Source organism: Coregonus lavaretus (assembly GCF_964263955.1).
Source record: "Coregonus lavaretus genome assembly, chromosome: 2".
NCBI lineage: Eukaryota > Metazoa > Chordata > Actinopteri > Salmoniformes > Salmonidae > Coregonus > Coregonus lavaretus.
Genome location: NC_139989.1, coordinates 52,425,542 through 52,447,669, shown reverse-complemented (window position 1 = coordinate 52,447,669; position 22,128 = coordinate 52,425,542). Strand labels below are relative to the sequence as shown.

Here is a 22,128-nt window from a genome sequence, read left to right as displayed (position 1 = left end):
GGCCGGCTCTGACTGCATGTGTGGGTATGGATGTAGGTACACATACCCACGAGCCACTGCAGACCCTGATGAGTTCAGATTTCCCCCACCCCCATCAAAGTTGCTCATCCCTGTTGTAGATAATAATATCATCACATTGTGGGTATCTGTGCCAAAGCTTTATAAATTGTTTCATTAGCTAAAATAATATGAATGCATATTGTGACAAGACTATTGATATGTTGCATATCAAATGGCCACACGGTAGAACAAAATAATAGTGTTCCTCTTGCAATGCCTAATTACATATCCTACATATCTTTCATGATATGGAAAGATATTGGTTTAAAATGACTACATGTCAGGACCTCTGGAAAATAAATAAGAGATAACTTGCATAGTCAGTAAAGTGATAATGATGCTGACTACCACAGAGTGGCAGCATTGCAGCTTGTGGTTTAAATCACGGATACTGTAACATTATTCTCATGCTTCACTGGAGAGCCCCATAGTATGATAACCTGATATGCTCCAGTATCAGTTTGGATTCCAGGCTAATAATACGAGCCCACCCTACCATAAAATCTGTTGCTAATCACAACGTCCAACAAACCAAACTTGAACATGATGTTAAATTGAGATTATGAGAGAGCCATCTGTTTAAATCAATTGAATTTGCTGGCGGCAACATGATGAGACGGTCCAGCTTTTCCAACTCCTGTCCAGGTTTTCCAACTCCTGTCCACTCCAACACAGAGTCTGCTTTTCTGCACATAATCAACAAAACCAGCAGTCCCCTTTGAACAAATCCTTGTTACCATGACAGCAGGTAACAGCTAATATGTCACAACATCTTCATCCATGCAGATACATCAAAAAAGCTTACCGTGTTCTTGTACTTCTGTGTGCTCCTGTCTGATGTGTGTGGTCTAACCTGATTGTAAATATAGAATACAGATCTGCTGCCTGTGTGTGTTGACATGCTCCTTTTAGTCAAATATGAAGGACATGATCCCTCTGTCTGAAGGATATCTTGGGCAACATCTCCAAGCTCCGCAACTTACAGCCAGCACCTCACAGCTCTGATAGCACTACAGATGACAGCTCTCACTCCATTGGAAAATTATAGGACAGTATTAGGCCTTAATGTTTGTTCAGGGTATGGGGAGAATACACACACTATAAAATAAACATGTGTTTGTTTTTGTTGGTTCTCGAGGTCAGAGTGGCAGAAAAAAGAAAAATGGCACAGGTGGTCTGGGGGAGGGGTAAGTGTTGGCATGCAGAGGCCTTGCTGTCTCTCATCCACATGGATCAGGCCCATAGGGGGGTCGGTGTGAGACAGTATAACTGAGTGAGGAGCAGAGCTCAGCAGAGATGTGTCTTGGCTCTTCTGAGAGCAGAGAGGGATCTGTTTCTGAGTAGGGTTGTGTGTGGCTGACCAAGGTTACTGAGCTACTGCAGAGCAGAGCAGAGCAAATCGGGCATCTTATATTTAGCATTGCGACATGCACGCTACGGATTATGTCTTGGGTGTCTCGGGTTTCGCCTTCAGTACGTTTGTGGGTGTGGAGGGTGTCCGGTAACTGGTGGGAGGCCTCTCTTCAGGTGAGGAGGTGGTGGGTTACTGACGTTTAACCCCCTCTCATTCTACGAACATCTCACAGGCAAGCTCTTCCTCTCTGTCTCTCTCTCTCTCTCTCTCTTCCTCTCTGTCTCTGTCTCTGTCTCTCTCTCTCTCTCTCTCTCTCTCTCCCACCCTCTTGCTTTCTTTACCTCTTTACTTCTTTCTCACACCCTCACACAGGAAAAGGCTGTTTATGGTGACACAGTCGTTTCCCATTCTGGAAGGCTATTTGGAGGGCGCAGATAGTAAGAAAAACAGTCGCAGAGCACATAGAGGACTAATCAGAGACAAGTAGAGAACACTAACTAGGTTTTTGCAAACCGTTGGAGGGACCTCATTTTAGTGCGGAGGCACATTAAGGTCATAGTTCAAAAGGGGTCATGGATACACTGGCTTTAGAGGCGAAGTCAAATGGGCAAGAAAAGAAAAGTTCAGCCCCAAGACCAAGACCTAAACCACCCAAAAAGGCCAAAAGGATTGTTTACTTTGAGGTAGAAATCGTGGATGCAAAGACAAAGGAGAAGCTACTACTCTTGGACAAAGTGAGTGCCTGGAGTGTGTGTGTGACTGTGTCACTGTGTCTCATCAGTCGCTGTGCACGTTCAATACTGTATTTGATACTGTACACTGAGCAAAATGACATTTAAAAGTCCGAAATCATCAGATGAGGTCTAATTATAGTCCTAGTAAAAGCCATAATACTGTCTGATGAAGTCAGAGGACACTTGTTTGCTTTAGCTCAAGAAGTTACCGAGTCATCCCTTTGACCGGACAGCCGGCTAATTTACAGTTCTCAGACAATATGGCTGATTCTACAGAGGTTGTGTTGCATTTAGGAGGTGAAAATTCCCCCTGATCTTGTAGGAATCTTTTGGGCGAGTTATGAGTTACAGTGGGGAAAAAAGTATTTAGTCAGCCACCAATTGTGCAAGTTCTCCCACTTAAAAAGATGAAAGAGGCCTGTAATTTTCATCATAGGTACACGTCAACTATGACAGACAAAATGAGGAAACAAAATCCAGAAAATCACATTGTAGGATTTTTAATGAATTTATTTGCAAATTATGGTGGAAAATAAGTATTTGGTCAATAACAAAAGTTTCTCAATACTTTGTTATATACCCTTTGTTGGCAATGACACAGGTCAAACGTTTTCTGTAAGTCTTCACAAGGTTTTCACACACTGTTGCTGGTATATTGGCCCATTCCTCCATGCAGATCTCCTCTAGAGCAGTGATGTTTTGGGGCTGTCGCTGGGCAACACAGACTTTCAACTCCCTCCAAAGACTTTCTATGGGGTTGAGATCTGGAGACTGGGTAGGCCACTCCAGGACCTTGAAATGCTTCTTACGAAGCCACTCCTTCGTTGCCCGGGCGGTGTGTTTGGGATCATTGTCATGCTGAAAGACCCAGCCACGTTTCATCTTCAATGCCCTTGCTGATGGAAGGAGGTTTTCACTCAAAATCTCACGATACATGGCCCCATTCATTCTTTCCTTTACACGGATCAGTCGTCCTGGTCCCTTTGCAGAAAAACAGCCCCAAAGCATGATGTTTCCACCCCCATGCTTCACAGTAGGTATGGTGTTCTTTGGATGCAACTCAGCATTCTTTGTCCTCCAAACACGACGAGTTGAGTTTTTACCAAAAAGTTCTATTTTGGTTTCATCTGACCATATGACATTCTCCCAATCCTCTTCTGGATCATCCAAATGCACTCTAGCAAACTTCAGACGGGCCTGGACATGTACTGGCTTAAGCAGGGGGACACGTCTGGCACTGCAGGATTTGAGTCCCTGGCGGCGTAGTGTGTTACTGATGGTAGGCTTTGTTACTTTGGTCCCAGCTCTCTGCAGGTCATTCACTAGGTCCCCCCGTGTGGTTCTGGGATTTTTGCTCACCGTTCTTGTGATCATTTTGACCCCACGGGGTGAGATCTTGCGTGGAGCCCCAGATCGAGGGAGATTATCAGTGGTCTTGTATGTCTTCCATTTCCTAATAATTGCTCCCACAGTTGATTTCTTCAAACCAAGCTGCTTACCTATTGCAGATTCAGTCTTCCCAGCCTGGTGCAGGTCTACAATTTTGTTTCTGGTGTCCTTTGACAGCTCTTTGGTCTTGGCCATAGTGGAGTTTGGAGTGTGACTGTTTGAGGTTGTGGACAGGTGTCTTTTATACTGATAACAAGTTCAAACAGGTGCCATTAATACAGGTAACGAGTGGAGGACAGAGGAGCCTCTTAAAGAAGAAGTTACAGGTCTGTGAGAGCCAGAAATCTTGCTTGTTTGTAGGTGACCAAATACTTATTTTCCACCATAATTTGCAAATAAATTCATTAAAAATCCTACAATGTGATTTTCTGGATTTTTTTTCTCTCAATTTGTCTGTCATAGTTGACGTGTACATATTATGAAAATTACAGGCCTCTCTCATCTTTTTAAGTGGGAGAACTTGCACAATTGGTGGCTGACTAAATACTTTTTTCCCCCACTGTATGTGTCAGCTCAGTGTCCTGAAGCCAGTGGGTGTCTTGAAGCCAACAGCAAGCACCGTGTATTTAGTGGCTTTTATGAATGTGAGCGGTTGTGTTGCAATGATAATGAATTACAGTTGAAATGCTGTATCATAGTCTCACAATTTCTTCAAGATCTTCATTATGAAAACAGATGCAGTTTCCTGTAACTGTAGGCTGTTTTAATTTGCTTGGCTGTCTTAGCAGTGGGAATAAATCTGTTAGTGTTATAGCGTATGTACAGTATGTGGTATGGTACTAATTTCACAACTTGAAAACAAATATCAAACTTTAGTCAATAAATCTATCTGGGATACATTTATTAGACCCATGGTAGTAACACTAGTAGTATGTTTGATTGACTCTCTTTCTGAACAGGTTGAGCCAACTTCTACTATTTTGGATATTAAGGCTTTGTTCCACAAATCAAGTGAGTATATGACAAAGTCCAGGCCCACCTTAAGAGTGTGTGCACCACAAACATTAACATTTAAATTATAGTCATTTAGCAGACGCTCTTATCCAGATCAATTTTCAGTCAGTGATGTAACAACATGGAATGTAAAACATTTTTGTAACATGATCTACTCTCTACACCAGGGATGGGCAACATTGATGGGGGTGGGGGCAACAAAAAAATCTGAACTAATCATGAGGGGCCGCAGTTGCTCTTGACTGCGGAGAGAAAATCTTTAAGTTTTAGAGTTAATTTCGTGCAATTCTACACATTTTGTCATGGGGCATAACGGAAATGTTGCAGTTTTAAAGCAAGTTTGCTGCTATTATACACATTTTGCCATGGAGTGGAGAGGAACATTTGCAGTTTTTAATATGATATCTGAGTGAGACTGACTAACAAAATCAATTGATCTGCGGGCCTTCAAAAGGGGGGCCAGTTGCCCATCCCTGCTCTACACGCTTAGAACAAAATGTGCTTTCTAGAACCTAAAAGGGTTCTTCGGCTATCCCCATAGGAGAACCCTTTGAAGAACCCCTGTTGGATTCTCCTATGGGAACAGCCGAAGAACCCTTTTGGAACCCTTTTTTCTAAGAGTGTAGACATGTATGATCCATATACAATATGTCCTGATAATTATGAGGTTAATCTCGCAATGACATCTTTCCAAGTCTCGTTAATCCCTCGGCTACTGGAAGGAAGCCTAGAAATGGGGCTATTGTAAGCTTAATTAATTTCTGTCTTCTTGCCAGATCCCCAGTGGTACCCAGCTAGACAGTCCTTACGCCTGGATCCTAGTAAGCCACACACCTCCCATGCATGATGCCTCAGCTACCTACACGGTCTCAAATGAGTGCTAGAAATTGCTATACCAAAACCGTATGAAGGTCTTATCTTCTGTGATATGGTCCGCAATGTCATGGCTGACTGTAGCATTGTGCTCTGTCTTGCTCCACAGAGGGTAAGGGTCTGAAGGATGAGGATGTCTTGCAGACACTTCCTGTTGGAACCACGGCCAGCTTCTACTTCTCTGACCTGGGGGCCCAGATCGCCTGGGGCACTGTGAGCACATGCAAACACACACACACACACGTGAATGCACGCACGCACGTACGCATGCACACAAACACACACACGAACGCACTTGCGCACACACACACACACACGTTCTATTGTATATCTTGACTCCTGCATTTAAATATACACAGCCAGACTCCTTCAATTAATCAACTATAGCCTTGCATATAAATATACACCCACACTGACAGATAGATGCACTGTACTCTGGTTGGGTTTTCTCTCACCTCCTACCTCCTCTATCTTCTGTCCTAGGACACATAATCTCATGGCCCTATTTCCCCCACAGGTGTTTATCCCCCTGACCTTCTTTTCACCCTCCACTGCCATAGCCTCCTCAACCATTCTCCACAACCAACCACATACTGTAACCACGCTCCATGTCCTCAATCCTCTCACCCCTCATCCACCCGTCTCTGAACCCCCGGTGGAATAGGGTGACGCCAGTGTTGGGGGGGTAGCAGGGTCCAATGTCCTCCTTGCAGCCTGGCACCCTAGCTGAGATCAACAGTAGCGATCAGTCACCCGTGCTGAGCCTGGACCCATGCCAGAGGTGTTGATTCATAGATCTGTTTCATCACAAACTGACTGTCAGCTAAGCTGCCCTATCTCTTGGGGAATGCTTGTGTTACATGCCCACTTGTTTTCTCTAATACTCAATTACAAATAATCTACTTGCCCTCCTCCCTAGGCACTCCTGTAGATCTGAAATGATCGGATAGCTTTAAGCAATATGATAAAACTTCCATCCAGCCTATCAGAACGCAAGGTGAAGCAAGAAGCACCTACCGATCTAATCAGCACCAACAGTGCCCCTTGGGGGTGGGGGGGGGGGGGGGGGGGGCATGAAATAGTTATGCACGCTCAAGTTTTCTGTTTTTTTTGTCTTATTTCTTGTTTGTTTCACCCAAAAAAATATTTTGCATCTTCAAAGTGGTAGGCATGTTGTGTAAATCAAATGATACAAACCCCCCAAAAATCAATTTTAATTCCAGGTTGTAAGGCAAGTCACTGTACATGTCTCACCTTTATGTCTTCCCCCCTCCTCAGGTCTTCCTATCAGAGTGTTACGGACCACTGCTCATCTACTTGATGTTCTACTTCCGCCTGCCTTTCATCTACGCCCCAAAGTATGACTTTAGCAGCAGCAAGCACTGGGTTGTACAGTGAGTGTCAAATTACTGCATTTTCAAGGACCTATTCTATCTCTGTCACTGTACCTCGCACTTTTAAATATTTCAGGCTCTCCAAGTGATGATTACAGTGACATAATTAGGTCAGGTTGACCGGTGATGGTGTTAACAGTGAAGATAATGTGTGTGCTGCATCAGAGAAGCATGACAGCCATCTTGGACTGTCATAGAGACCAGTGAATGAATGATGTAGTAATCAAAGCTAAATATGTGATGACAATAAGATGTAATCTATACTATGATAACTTTTCCCCTCCCTCTGCAGTTTGGCCTGCATGTGTCACTCCTTCCACTATGTGAAGAGAATCCTTGAGACGCTGTTCATCCACCGAATATCCCACGGTACCATGCCACTGAGAAACATCTTCAAGGTGAGAAGATTGAATAAGGGCATCTTATTGTACTATTTCACTGTAGAGCCCCTAGTCCCGCTCAACCTGCCTCAGATAGCTCCTTTGTCCCACCCCCCATACACCTGGAGACTGGCTCAATCGGTACCTCCAGTGATGATTTCTCTTTCATCGTTACCCAATGCTTAGGTGTACCTCCACTGTACTCATATCCTTCCATATCCTTGTCTGTACATAATGCCCTGAATATATTCTACAACGCCCGGAAATCTGCCCCTTTTATTCTCTGTACCCAACGCACTAGAAGACCAGTTCTTAAAGCCTTTAGCCATATTCTTATTATATTCCTCCTCTGTTCCTCTGGTGATGTAGAGATTAACCCAGGCCCTGTAGCCCCCAGTATCACTCCTACTGCCCAGGTGCTATCATTTGTTGACTTCTGTAACCGTAAAAGCCTTGGTTTCTTGCATGTTAACATCAGAAGCCTCCTCCCCAAGTTTGAGTTATTCACTGCGTTAGCACACTCTGCCAACCCTGATGTTCTAGCAGTGTCTGAATCCTGGCTTAGGAAGGCCACCAAAAATTCAGAAATGTCCATCCCGAACTACAACATTTTCCATCTAGATAGAACTGCCAAAGGGGGCAGAGTTGCAATCTACTGTAGAGATAGCCTGCAGAGCTCTATCATACTATCCAGGTCTGTGCCCAAACAGTTTGAGCTTCTACTTCTAAAAATCCACCTTTCCAGAAATAAGTCTCTCACTGTTGCCGCTTGCTACAGACCCCCCTCAGCCCCCAGTTGTGCCCTGGACACCATATGTGAGTTGCTTGCCCCCCATCTATCCTCAGAGTTCGTAGTTCTTGGTGACCTAAACTGGGATATGCTTAACACCCTGGCCATCCTACAATCTAAACTAGATGCCCTCAATCTCACACAAATTATCAAGGAACCTACCAGGTACAACCCTAAATCCGTAAACATGGGCACCCTCATAGATATCATCCTGACTAATTTACCCTCTAAATACACCTCCGCTGTCTTCAACCAGGATCTCAGCGATCACTGCCTCATTGCCTGCGTCCGTAATGGGTCCGCGGTCAAACGACCACCCCTCATCACTGTCAAACGGTCCCTAAAACACTTCAGCAAGCAGGCCTTTCTAATTGACCTGGCCTGGTTATCCTGGATGGATATTGACATTCCGTCAGTAGAGGATGCCTGGATGTTCTTCAAAAGTGCTTTCCTCTCCATCTTAAATAAGTATGCCCCATTCAAAAAATGCAGAACTAAGAACAGATATAGCCCCTGGTTCTCCTCAGACTTGACTGCCCTTGACCAGCACAAAAACATCCTGTGGTGTACTGCATTAGCATCGATCAGCCCCCGCGATTTGCAACTTTTCAGGGAAGTCAGGAACCAATATACACAATCAGTTAGGAAAGCAAAGGCTAGCTTTTTCAAACAGAAATTTGCATCCTGTAGCACTAACTCCAAAAGGTTTTGGGACACTGTAAAGTCCATGGAGAATAAGAGCACCTCCTCCTAGCTACCCACTGCACTGAGGCTAGGAAACACTGTCACCACCGATAAATCTATGATAATCGAGAATTTCAATAAGCATTTTGCTACGTCTGGCCATGCTTTCCACCTGGCTACCCCTACCCCGGCCACCAGCTCTGCACCCTCCCCCCCCCCCACTTCACCTTCACCCAAATTCAGAAAGCTGATGTCCTGAAAGAGCTGCAAAATCTGGACCCCTACAAATCAGCTGGGCTAGACAATCTGGACCCTTTCTTTCTAAAAATTAGCCGCCGAAATTGTCGCAACCCCTATTACTAGCCTGTTCAACCTCTTTTTCGTATCGTCTGAGATCCCCAGAGATTGGAAAGCTGCCGCGGTCATCCCCCTCTTCAAAGGGGGTGACACTCTAGATCCAAACTGTGACAGACCTATATCCATCCTGCCCTGCCTTTCGAAAGTATTTGAAAGCCAAGTTAACAAACAGATCACCGTCCATTTCGAATCCCACCGTACCTTCTCCGCTATGCAATCTGGTTTCCGAGCTGGTCATGGGTGCACCTCAGCCACGCTCAAGGTCCTAAACGATATAATAACCACGATCGATAAAAGACAGTACTGTGCAGCCGTCTTCATCGACCTGGCCAAGGCTTTTGACTCTGTCAATCACCGCATTCTTATTGGCAGACTAAATAGCCTTGGTTTCTCAAATGACTGCCTCGCCTGGTTCACCAACTACTTCTCAGATAGAGTTCAATGTGTCAAATCGGAGGGCCTGTTGTCTGGACCTCTGGCAGTCTCTATGGGGGTGCCACAGGGTTGAAATCTCGGACCGACTCTATTCTCTGTGTATATCAATGATGTCGCTCTTGCTGCTGGTGACTCTCAGATCCACCTCTACGCAGACGACACCATTTTGTATACATCTGGCCCTTCATTGGACACTGTGTTAACAAACCTCAATTGAAACGAGCTTCAATGCCATACAACACTCCTTCCGTGGCCTCCAACTGCTCTTAAACGCTAGTAAAACTAAATGCATGCTCTTTTATCGAACGCTGCTTGCACCCGCCCGACCGACTAGAATCACTACTCTCGGCGGGTCTGACTTAGAATATGTGGACAACTACAAATACCTAGGTGTCTGGTTAGACCGTAAACTCTCCTTCCAGACTCACATTAAGCATCTCCAATCCAAAGTTAAAACTAGAATCGGTTTCCTATTTCGCAACAAAGCCTCCTTCACTCATGCTGCTAAACATGCCCTCGTAAAACTGACTATCCTACCGATCCTTGACTTCGGCGATGTCATTTACAAAATAGCTTTCAACATTCTACTCAGCAAATTGGATGTAGTCTATCACAGTGCCATCCGTCTTGTCACCAAAGCCCCATATACTACCCACCATTGTGACCTGTACGCTCTCGTTGGCTGGCCCTCACTACATATTCGTCGCCAAACCCACTGGCTCCAGGTCATCTATAAATCACTTCTAGGCAAATCCCTGCCTTATCTTAGCTCATTGGTCACCATAGCAACACCCACCCGTAGTATGCGTTCCAGCAGGTATATCTCACTGGTCATCCCCAAAGCCAACACCTCCTTTGGCCGCCATTCCTTCCAGTTCTCTGCTGCAAATGACTGGAACGAAAATCTCTGAAGCTGGAGACACTTATCTCCCTCACTAACTTTAAGCATCAGTTGTCAAAGCAGCTTACCGATCACTGTACCTGTACACAGCCCATCTGTAATTAGCCCACCCATCTACCGCATCCCCATATTGTTATTTACATTGTTATTTATTTTGCTAATTTGCACCCCAGTATCTCTATTTGCACATCATCTCCTGCACATATATCACTCCAGTGTTAATACTAAATTGTAATTATTTTGCACTATGGCCTATTTATTGCCTTACCTCCATAACTTACTACATTTGCACACACTGTATATAGATTTTCTATTGTGTTATTGACTGTACGTTTTGTTTATTCCATATGTAACTCTGTGTTGTTGTTGTTTTTATCGCACTGCTTTGCTTTATCTTGGCCAGGTCGCAGTTGTAAATGAGAACTTGTTCTCAACTGGCTTACCTGGTTAAATAAAGGTGAAAAAATAAAATACAAAAAATATCCAATCTGATTCTAAAGAGGATCTGTGATCCAGTTTGATCCAGTTTGATCCAATGATCTCTGATAATAACAGTATTTCTTTACCATTTATTTAGTGGTTTAATTTCATGTGACATAGTTTCTAAACTTATTCTCTGGGGTAAACAGATTGTCTAATTAATTTGTTATTCTGATGACTTGTAAAACTGGTCTTGCTTCTTTTCCAGAACTGCAGTTATTACTGGTGTTTCGCAGCATGGATGGCCTACTATATCAACCATCCACTCTATACACCGCCCTGTAAGTCCTGTCTACCCTGCGGTGATATCATATCTAACCCACCTAATGCACACTCATCTCTACTCTGTCTGCTGGTTGCCAGGATGTTACAGAATACAGATAGATCTTTTCATAATCCCTAATGACTTTCAATGTTCTTTCCCATGATACATCACACCTGCTTGTATGTTTACAGACTATGGGCAACAGCAAGTGAAGACAGCACTCATTATATTCTTAGTAAGTATTCTTTGTGTGTTGAAGATTATATTTATTTTAATACCTCATGTTGTAATATACACTGCTCAAAAAAATTAAGGGAACACTAAAATAACACATCCTAGATCTGAATGAATGAAATAATCTTATTAAATACTTTTTTCTTTACATAGTTGAATGTGCTGACAACAAAATCACACAAAAATTATCAATGGAAATCAAATGTATCAACCCATGGAGGTCTGGATTTGGAGTCACCCTCAAAATTAAAGTCGAAAACCACACTACAGGCTGATCCAACTTTGATGTAATGTCCTTAAAACAAGACAAAATGAGGCTCAGTAGTGTGTGTGGCCTCCACGTGCCTGTATGACCTTCCTACAACGCCTGGGCATGCTCCTGATGAGGTGGCGGATGGTCTCCTGAGGGATCTCCTCCCAGACCTGGACTAAAGCATCATGATGTCCCAGATGTGTTCAATTGGATTCAGGTCTGGGGAACGGGCGGGCCAGTCCATAGCATCAATGCCTTCCTCTTGCAGGAACTGCTGACACACTCCAGCCACATGAGGTCTAGCATTGTCTTGCGTTAGGAGGAACCCAGGGCCAACCGCACCAGCATATGGTCTCACAAGGGGTCTGAGGATCTCATCTCGGTACCTAATGGCAGTCAGGCTACCTCTGGCGAGCACATGGAGGGATGTGCGGCCCCCCAAAGAAATGCCACCCCACACCATGACTGACCCACCGCCAAACCGGTCATGCTGGAGGATGTTGCAGGCAGCAGAACGTTCTCCACGGCGTCTCCAGACTCTGTCACGTCTGTCACATGTGCTCAGTGTGAACCTGCTTTCATCTGTGAAGAGCACAGGGCGCCAGTGGCGAATTTGCCAAACTTGGTGTTCTCTGGCTAATGCCAAACGTCCTGCACGGTGTTGGGCTGTAAGCACAACCCCCACCTGTGGATGTCGGGCCCTCATACCACCCTCATGGAGTCTGTTTCTGACCGTTTGAGCAGACACATGCACATTTGTAGCCTGCTGGAGGTCATTTTGCAGGGCTCTGGCAGTGCTCCTCCTGCTCCTCCTTGCACAAAGGCGGAGGTAGCAGTCCTGCTGCTGGGTTGTTGCCCTCCTACGGCCTCCTCCACGTCTCCTGATGTACTGGCCTGTCTCATGGTAGCGCCTCCATGCTCTGGACACTACGCTGACAGACACAGCAAACCTTCTTGCCACAGCTCGCATTGATGTGCCATCCTGGATGAGCTGCACTACCTGAGCCACTTGTGTGGGTTGTAGACTCCGTCTCATGCTACCACTAGAGTGAAAGCACCGACAGCATTCAAAAGTGACCAAAACATCAGCCAGGAAGCATAGGAACTGAGAAGTGGTGTGTGTCACCACCTGCAAAACCAGTCCTTTATTGGGGGGTGTCTTGCTAATTGCCTATAATTTCCACCTGTTGTCTATTCCATTTGCACAACAGCATGTGAAATGTATTGTCAATCAGTGTTGCTTCCTAAGTGGACAGTTTGATTTCACAGAAGTGTGATTGACTTGGAGTTACATTGTGTTGTTTAAGTGTTCCCTTTGTTTTTTTTAGCAGTGTATTAATTTAGTAATTTCTTTGTAATGGAGTTGAGGCTACACAGTAGGCCCATTAGGCACAAATAATCAGTGGTGTAAAGTACTTAAGTAAAAATACTTTAAAGTACTACTTAAGTCGTTTTTTGGGGTATATGTACTTTACTTTACTATTTCTATTATTGACACCCAAAAGTACTCGTTACATTTTGAATACTTAGCAGGACAGGAAAATTGTCCAATTCACTCACTTATCAAGAGAACATCCCTGGTCATCCCTACTGCCTCTGATCTGGCGGACTCACTAAACACAAATGCTTCGTTTGAAAATGATGTCTGAGTGTTGGAGTGTGCCCCTGGCTATCTGTAAATTTAAAAAACAAGAAAATGGTGCCCCCTGGTTTGCTCAATATAAGGAATGTGAAATCATTTGTACTTGTACTTTTACTTTTGATACTTAAATATATTTTAGCAATGACATTTACTTTTGATACTTAAGTATATTTAAATCCAAATAGTTTTACTCAAGTAGTATTTTACTGGGTGACTTTTACTTTTACTTGAGTCATTTTTTATTAAGGTATCTTTACTTTTACTCAAGTTTGACAATTGGGTATTTTTTCTACCACTGCAAATAATAGTCTCACCACCAGACACGAGGTTACACAATAATAACATAATTAACATCAGTGCAATATAGATCAGACTTCCCAGCAGAGTAACAATAATATCTTCATGGAGTTACTAGAGTTATCACATTGTTATTACATAGGTATAAGAGCAACTTAATGTAAAGTTTCACCAGGAAGTGTCACCAGGTCTTCTTTTGTGTTTGGTTAGAGTTGTGGCTGATTGAGCCCTTTGTCATGTTATTGTGTTTTCCTCATCCTCACAGTTCTGTCAGGTCGGCAACTTCTCCATCAACATCGCTCTACGCAACCTCAAATGTTCAGGTGAGTTCCCATAGGCTCTTGCTTATATTATTCATGCAGTGCAGTCCATTATCAGGTATGTACTTCGAAAGTTAGCACACAAGGTTCCTAGGTTCCTTCCTTTCTAGGGAGTTTTTCCTAGCCACTGTGCTTCTGCATCTACTTGCTCTTTGAGGTTTTAGGCTAGGTATCTGTATACTTTGTGACAACTGCTGATGTAAAAAGGGCTTTATAAAATACATTTGATTGATTGATTAATTGACAAGCACTGCTTTACAGGAGCCCCATGTTAACCTTTTCTTCTCCATTCTTTCTCATATTATACCAGGTTCGAAGGTCAAGAAGATCCCACACCCGACTAAGAATCCGTTCACCTGGATCTTCGCGTTGGTGTCTTGTCCCAACTATACATACGAGGTGAGGCGTTCTAGTAAAGAATGGTGGGTTGATTGAAATATTTGTATTTGCACGTTTTAGACTGGAAAAACTTTGAAATTCAGTTTCACTTCCCCTCCTGGGGTTTGGAGATATAGTGACCTTCTGGCCAATAGGTGTCAAGAGAGAATAAATGGAACGGTATCAAACACATAAAACACATGGTTTCCTTGTGCTTGATACCATTCAGTTTAGTCCATTCCAGTCATTATTGTAATCCGTCCTCCTCTCACCAGCCTCCTGTGGTACTACATGTATAATATGTAGGAGTGTGTAACAGTGTATCTGGTCCTCTGCAGCTGGGGTCGTGGATGGGCTTCACAGTGATGACCCAGTGCTTGCCGGTGGCTTTCTTCACCATCGTGGGCTTTGTCCTGATGACGGTGTGGGCCAGGGGAAAGCACCGAACCTACCGCAAGGAGTTCCGTGACTACCCCACCCTGCGCTCCCCTATACTGCCCTTCATCCTTTAGTCAGAGAGGGGCTGGTCCCACACATAACTTGACCCCATTCAGCCCCACTGCAGTCTACAGCTGGACTCTCAGGGCATGTTCCCTGGTGTTTCTGACTGGGTAGGTTGGAAGGAGTTGTTGGAATAGTTCAACTACACTGTGACTCCGGTCTTAGGGAGTTGAAAACCCTTTGATGACTTAAATGCAGATGAGTCTTAATCTGATGTAATGTGTACTACCGGTACCTACTGTACATGTCATGGTGTGGAAGCACAAATTAATGAAAAAAATACACTTGTTTTACTAAAGCAGTGACTTAACTGTCGGCTAAACTGTTCTGTTGGATTTTGTATTATTTGTTGCATGTTATAGCTTGTCGTTTGTGTCAAGATTTAACGTGTCATTGTTTAAACTAATTTTCATCTAACAGCATTCTCATTGTGTGATGGTTGGGTTTCAGACAGTAACAATCATTCATTTACATATTCATCTTACCGCTTATTATATACACAGAGGTAATAAATATTGAAAAGACAACTTTATTTTCCCCCCTGGAAACAGGGCCAACATAACAATTAACAGTGTGACATCAAACACGTGACAGATGGAAATATGGAATGTGACGTTGTTTCAAAAGCAGAAGCCACAAGGCAAAATGAAGAGAGCTCATTGTAATCCTCTCAGATAACAATGTTGCATTTGATCAAGATGTCCATCATGTCATGGGGAATTGTATGTTACTGTGTTGAGATTGTAAACAAAGAAAATGTATTAGTGCTACAATGACACTTCCTAAAGTTTTTGGTTGGTTAATTTTCCCTTAAAAAAAGAACATCATTCAGTTGTTTTCTCTCCTCAAACTGAAGCAGGCAGGAACATTGGGGCCTTGAGCTACATTGGTTCTGGTCTGCCAGTCCATTTCAACTAGAATTCTGCTTCAAACTGTTTTAATTTTGTAGATTAAATCTAGGTTCATCCACAGTAGATTAAATTAGATGAATCTAAAATGTTTAGAAGTGAAGTGACCATAAATGAGGGGATGAGGAAATGTAAAAGGCAAGCATACAAACATACAAATGACAGATTATGTTGCCTTAGTTTAGCAGGTACTACATACTGTATATTGGTATTTCTAAATGTTAGTGAAACAGTTAATAACAGTAATAAAACCTAGGTCAGTACTGGTGAAGCCATGAGAACATCTGGAGACTAAGCTTAGTTTCCTTTGCTGGTATAATGAGAGATTGACATCACTGACCTTTGATGAATCAACAAATTCATACTGTACATTCTCAAATTAAATCAGTTCACATTGTCATCATAAAAGAAAAACAAAGTTGAGTTTCTAGTTAAACTGAGGATATCATATGACATTTGATATGTCTTTTAAAAAATACTGTCTGAGTAAACAATGAAGAAATGTAAGTACCATGTTTGCTAGAACAGATACACAAAGGATACATATTATTTTCTTGTCAGACTGACTCAGAGAGCACAGAAACCAGTCTTTTAAAGAAGGCTCCAGTGGTAGCCAAGTCTAGAGTCTAGAGTCTGAGGAATCCAGAGAAAGTATTTCTCACTGGCTGCACTCACTGACCCGCCCTTACATAACAGGCAGTCCTCCACTTTTTTTACATTACATTTTAGTCATTTAGCAGACGCTCTTATCCAGAGCGACTTACATGAGCAATTAGGGTTAAGTGCCTTGCTCAAGGGTACATCGACAGATTTTTCACCTAGTCGGCTCGGGGATTAGAACCAGCGACCTTTCGGTTACTGGCACAACGCTCTTAACCACTAAGCTACCTGCCGCCCTTGACTTCTATAGCGTCCTTAGGCAGGTTCCTAACATTCCTATATGAGTTTAGAGGGAGATCCTATAAAAGCAATACCACCAGAATGGGTCAGGTGACAGCAGTCTTTATCCCCAGTACCACAGAGAGGTGGTATGGAAGCCCACGTACACGTTTATAATCACTGTCAAGGCCCAAGTCACTACCACAGTGTCCTTTTCCCCAAATCTCCTTGAACCGTTACAGAAGGTTCTAGAGATGCAGTGAACACAGTATGTGTGTATACTGTATGAATACAGACAGATACATCTGCTCCTCAGAGGAGTGTGTTGTTCTGTTCCCCCCTCTCATGGTCAGAGATCGTCCTCCTCATCCAGGAAGTGGGTCCTCTGCAGCACCTTCACGTGGCGCTCGTAGATCTTTAGGGCGGGCCCAAGTCTGATGGACAGGCCAGTCAACACATCACTGCGCTGCATCAGGAGCAGGGACTTTCCATCAATTTCCTGTTGGGGGGAGAACAGATGGAGTGATTGAACTAACATCTAAATGTGGATTGGGGTGTGAACTAGTTACATCAAAGCAAATGCATCCTAGTCTAGGGGGTACAGGATCTGTTGCTTTGGTTTATGGATGAGCACTTTCATATATTCTAATGAAAGCAATGCAAATGTCATGTATATATTTCATGTATGCTTTCATATCATTTAACTTACTATTTGCCCAAGCCATTTACCCAGGTCAAGAAACAACCACCAGCCCAGGGATACTCAAATGCATTTTACACAATGGCCATTTTTAGAAGTCAACAGGAGGTCGGGGGCCACGGGTCTGTGTGGACACCCCACAGGCTGCCATTAGAGTGTCACTGCACTAGCCCATAGGACCTTCACTTCATACAGATTACTAAGGATAGGATAGGTGGTACTGCAATGCAATAACGTCAAATCTTCCCCTTGTCTACTGATGGGCGACGTGGACTGTTCACCATATTGATTATAATATACCCAACACTTTCACATCTCCAGGAGTGCCTGGGGGCTGTCTCTGGCTAGCTAGAGGCTGTCTCTGGACAGGGATTCGGTCTGAGTGGTTGTCTGAGTGTACAGATACTGCCCCCGTGTGGCAGTTTGAGGGACTGCACTTACCTGTGTTCTGAAAGCTACAGCCTGCTCTGGAAAGCCTGCAGCAGAGAAGTAGGTGGCCACGTCCGCCACGCTCCACAGCAATAAGTTCTGCCTCGTCGTCTCCTTCTTCACAGAGCTGTGGGGTAGAGGATGGGGGAGATAGCGTGAGACACTGCAGACAAAACACAACAAATGTGTCCTTTTGTTGACGTTGTTTCGTTTGAAGGGATTTGTACAGTGTGCTATTTGAGGCTGTTGGTGTACCTTGGTTATGTCTGTATGATGTCTACATTGAAGTGAGTTGACGGAGGAGAAGGGGAGGAAAAGGTGGGCTTAAGGCGTGGTGGTTGAGGGATAAGGGATAGGTGTATGTAGCTGGGTGGGGGTGTATTTTGGGGTGGGAGGATTAACAACAATGTAACTAACATGTAATAGGTTAACTTAGTGCACCAAAGCTCTAGCAAGGATGCAGTGAGTGTCCCCTGAGTACAAGCTGGTGTCAAATACATTAAGAGACTCACACTTCTCCGTTTTTCACATCGTTCTTGACATCGTCTTGAGCCATCACGTAAGAGGCAACGTCCATCCCCTTCTTGTATTTAGCAACTATAATAGATACAGTGGCCGGTAAACAGAATGTCTCTCATATCCTAAACATCCTCACTGGGAACACATGAGAAAAATAGAAATATGAGAAACTAATATGAGAGATGGACATAGAACAGAAGAGAAAACCCACAGTCGTCAGAGGGAAAAGACAACGTCTTTGGCCGTCTGTCAGAACCCTTCATGGTCTCATCCACACAGTCAGGAACCAGTTGGTCAGAAGTGAGACCACTCTCCTCCATCCTCACCCCATCCTCTCTCTCTCTCTTCACCAAGCTCTTCTGAACCCATGGACAGGTCCCCGATGGCTGTACTATCGTCTTTAAAGCCCCTGAAGGGGGGGGGGGGGGGGGGGGGGGGGAGAGCGAGAGAGCGAGAGAAAGAGATGCCCAGTCATACATGGGCATAAACACACACATCAGCTTGAAACTGTCTCCTGGCATTGGATGCTTACTCACTCACTGTACTGTAACTCATTGCTAGTCGCTACAATACAAACCTACTCCTAAAACACTCAGTCACTACCCAGCATTAAGACACTACGGCAAGCACAATTAAATGTTAGTGTTTTCTCCAAAACATGAGTAACATGGTAGATTCTGTCTGTCCCTTACTGGGCTTGAACCAGCAATCTTCTGTTCCCAACAACACAGCGCACTCACAAAGCTGTTACCTATTGCTCCACAGACACCATGGCCAGTGCAGAGCAAGGGAAACAACTAGACTACTTCCAGGTCTCAGAGCGGGTGATGTCACCACTGGGCCGTACAGCTAACTAGCTAGCCATTCCACATCGGCTACACTTGTACACATAGTATGATCTGTTAATACAGCATACTAACCAGTTCCTGTGTTTCTCTGCATCCCTGAGGGTCCATGCTCAGCAGGGCAGAAGGCAGAGTCACACACACACTCATTTTGCCTGAGGGCCAGGGGACTAGAGGGGGACAGAGAGCTGGACCTCCTACTAGTCTTGCAGGTAGAGGGGTGGTCAGACACAGGGCTTGGGCTTGGGCCAGGGTGGGAGCCGCTGGGGGAGCAGGGGGCAGAGTAGGGGTGGGCAGCACCAGACCCCCCCTGCACAGCTTTCTCACCCCCAGGAGAGGGAGAGGAGCCCTCGTGGCCATCTTCATCAGCCCCCTCCTCTTCCTCCTCCTCCTCCTCCTCCATGGTGCTGTCTGTCTCCATTGACACTGGCACCTCATCCTGGAACACAACCATTGCAGCATAAGAATTTGAACAGATTCACTATCCGTTTAGAACATTCTAATCGTACTCCCCCAAAATGATCCACCCCACTTTATATTGTGAACAAGAAAGATCAGTTGGTTACTACATCACTGACATTAATCAGGTGCTTAATGTATTAATAACTTTCTTGGGTGTAACAGAAGGACAACTGATCTTCTCAATACTGGCAGAGAATATTAATTCAGATCATTTCTCATAAATTAACAATAAAGTGGGAGTGTCAATATGATTGACAGCAAAACAGCCTATAGGCTAGTCTACAACCCTAATATATTGACCCGTTTAGATCAACTAAGCCAACAACAGCTCTGCTGGTAGTGATAAGTACAGCAGGAGAAGCAACATAGCCTACTCAGGCAAGGGAGGGGGAAGGGACAGCAGGCCACTGGAGGGGGAGGGGACTAGTGGGGAGAGAGTGGCCCCCGTTTGTCCTGTAAGTTAATGATTGGATAGAAGTGTATTCTGGCATTCTTTACTTAAAATATCTAATTTACAATGAATATCATGTAAACTGCGCCATGATACCTACACATTTTCTTCTGACCTTTCGCTAGAGCAGCAGTCAGACAATCATTAATTCATTTTGAACGCAGCTAGGCCTACACCAGAAAGGAGAAACTCACGAGCGTGCCATAAACTGTAATCAGCGGGTTGAAAATGTGTTTCAGCCCACATGGTGTGCGTTAGCGCGAGTCGACTCCTGATTGAAGGAGACATGACATAAAGCCACGCTCATACAGACGTCGCAATAACCAGTCTTCATTTGACCGCTGTCGACAATAATTGCCTTTGGAGGCCTTGTCCCCGTAGAGCACACAGGATGTTCACTCCGTTCGGAACTACAGCTGCGCTATTCGTCCACATTGTGTTCGGTATCCAACCACAATTACTCATTCCAATATAGCTTAATATGGGCCACATATAAGTTTAGAAGTGTTATTCACATATGCACACGGTTTATTTTACTCGCTTGGTCGTCGATGACTGTATATAAGCGCAGAAATGAGTTTATTCAGCCTGTGTGCGTGTCCAAAGCTACAACTAGCGGAGGCGCGAGTACGAGCGCTCAACTCAGCAGAGGCCGCCCCGCACCTCAGAGGCGCTTGAGTCAGACATTATAAAATAACTTTAATTGAAGAATAGGCCTAACTCCCATTAAAATATTTTGACGCTTAATAATGAGATCCATTATTTGGATATGCAGAATAGGATATTTGGATCTGTCAATAATCGTTTTAATTATATATATATTGGGCCAAAAAATTATACTTGACGCAATCTGCTACTTTTTCTTGTGGATATATAATAAACTACAGGAACAGAGCGTGGACAACGTCACCATTTTCTCCCATTTTAATGTAAAAGTGCGCAATGGAGGAGTCGCGCGAAAGACTTCCCACTTCAGTCAGATAGAGCGCTCCTGAATCTAGTCTGGTGTGGCCGATTCTAGCCACGAAGCTCCCGATATAGCAGCAATACCTTCAGTAGGGCTACTTTGACTTTGGGTAATTTTTTCCTGCGACAGACGCTCGCGAAACCCATTAAACTCGCGGCTTCATATCTAGCAGCGTGTTACTTATGAATACATCGACTGTCACCCCCTTCGTGAAATACCCCGAGCACACGGTCCCCCATTCGGTCACGCACATCCGAGGTATGTGACTTTCGCTTCGGCCCCCCTTCACTGCAAAGCCGAGTTTGTGCTTGAAAAGAGCCTTCCGCTGGTAGGCTGTGGTTGTTGCTAATGCTGTTAATCGTGCAAGTTTTTTTTTGTCGTTGTTTGCTCTACAGCTTTAGCGCCCAGACAAACTCACTTCTACACACAACCTCTTTTTTGTATTATTACTGCAAGCGCAGCTTCCATTGTTATTGGTAGGCTATTTTTCACCTCGGTCGCGCGAGGTAGCTACAGCCGCTCCCCGTCTGCGGCAGTTTGTTTCGGTGCACTTGCATTCATCACGCCACCCCTCCCTGAATAGAGAATCCCGCTTTACAACACCATTTTCCTAGCTACACCATATGCCTGTCTACTCAGTATAATAGTGAGGACGTGGGTCTGTTATCTTCTCTGGGGAAGATGGACGGTGTGTCACGGCACGGGGTCACTGAAACAGGCTGCCTTGCGTTACCTCCAAATTCTCGGTCTCATCCTGGTCAATGGGACCGAGTGCGCTGTCCCCGTTGCTCAAATCGGAGTGGTTAGCTTCTTCCACCGCAGTTATTTTGGTCGTGTGATCATCCTTTTTCCTGCTTCTTCTGACTACTTTGGCTGCATTTCGATACGAAATCGAGCCCTTGTAGTTAACTTTCAAGACTGTTTGCTCTTGGATCAGTTTCTCGAGTTCCTCGCTGGTTCGTTCTGGCGCCGATCCATGTCGTCTCCGGACCATTCGACAAATTCTTTCAAGGTCTGGTCTGGCTTTTCGCGACCGCAGTGAGTCAATAGTGTCCAAAATCCAATCGCGGTAAACGGGTTCAGACATTCTCCTGGTTGGGGTCGTTCGTTCGGTTTTGCCCCAGTGCGTCAACCTTGTTGCGATCCGCGGCTCGAGTCCAGCTTGAGAAAAAATTGAAACCTCGCTGTACGCTTGCGTTGTTGTGCGCTTTTAAGGTGACCCACTTGAGATAG

The 22,128-nt window shown here is 44.5% G+C and overlaps 2 protein-coding genes across 2 annotated transcripts; one reads left to right on the top strand and one right to left on the bottom strand.

Annotated features, from left to right (window-relative positions):
• Positions 1–1,986: 1,986 nt before the first annotated feature.
• On the top strand, positions 1,987–14,746 carry LOC311148583 (very-long-chain enoyl-CoA reductase-like; the record flags this gene model as incomplete). The annotated part of the gene is made up of 11 exons (XM_084185567.1): positions 1,987–2,148; positions 4,497–4,548; positions 5,328–5,372; positions 5,534–5,637; positions 6,703–6,818; positions 7,111–7,216; positions 11,054–11,126; positions 11,302–11,345; positions 13,802–13,859; positions 14,167–14,255; positions 14,573–14,746. The coding sequence occupies 11 exons, from the start codon at positions 1,987–1,989 to the stop codon at positions 14,744–14,746; spliced, it is 1,023 nt and encodes a 340-aa protein (XP_084041693.1).
• Positions 14,747–15,245: 499 nt separating this feature from the next.
• Positions 15,246–22,093, bottom strand: LOC311148290 (sterile alpha motif domain-containing protein 1-like). The gene is made up of 6 exons (XM_084185204.1): positions 21,629–22,093; positions 19,091–19,454; positions 18,382–18,579; positions 18,164–18,248; positions 17,664–17,778; positions 15,246–17,021 (listed from the first exon to the last, which is right to left on the bottom strand). The coding sequence occupies exons 1-6, from the start codon at positions 21,980–21,982 to the stop codon at positions 16,872–16,874; spliced, it is 1,266 nt and encodes a 421-aa protein (XP_084041330.1). The 5' UTR covers positions 21,983–22,093; the 3' UTR covers positions 15,246–16,871.
• Positions 22,094–22,128: the final 35 nt, after the last annotated feature.

Coding starts and splice junctions, on each gene's coding strand:
- LOC311148290 (XM_084185204.1), bottom strand. CDS start 21,982: ATGTCTGAACCCGTTTACCGCGATTGGATTTTGGACACTATTGACTCA. Junction 19,455..21,628: donor ATGAGACCGAGAATTTGGAG/GTAACGCAAGGC, acceptor GTTGTGTTCCAG/GATGAGGTGCCAGTGTCAAT. Junction 17,022..17,663: donor CTGTAGCTTTCAGAACACAG/GTAAGTGCAGTC, acceptor TCCCCCCAACAG/GAAATTGATGGAAAGTCCCT.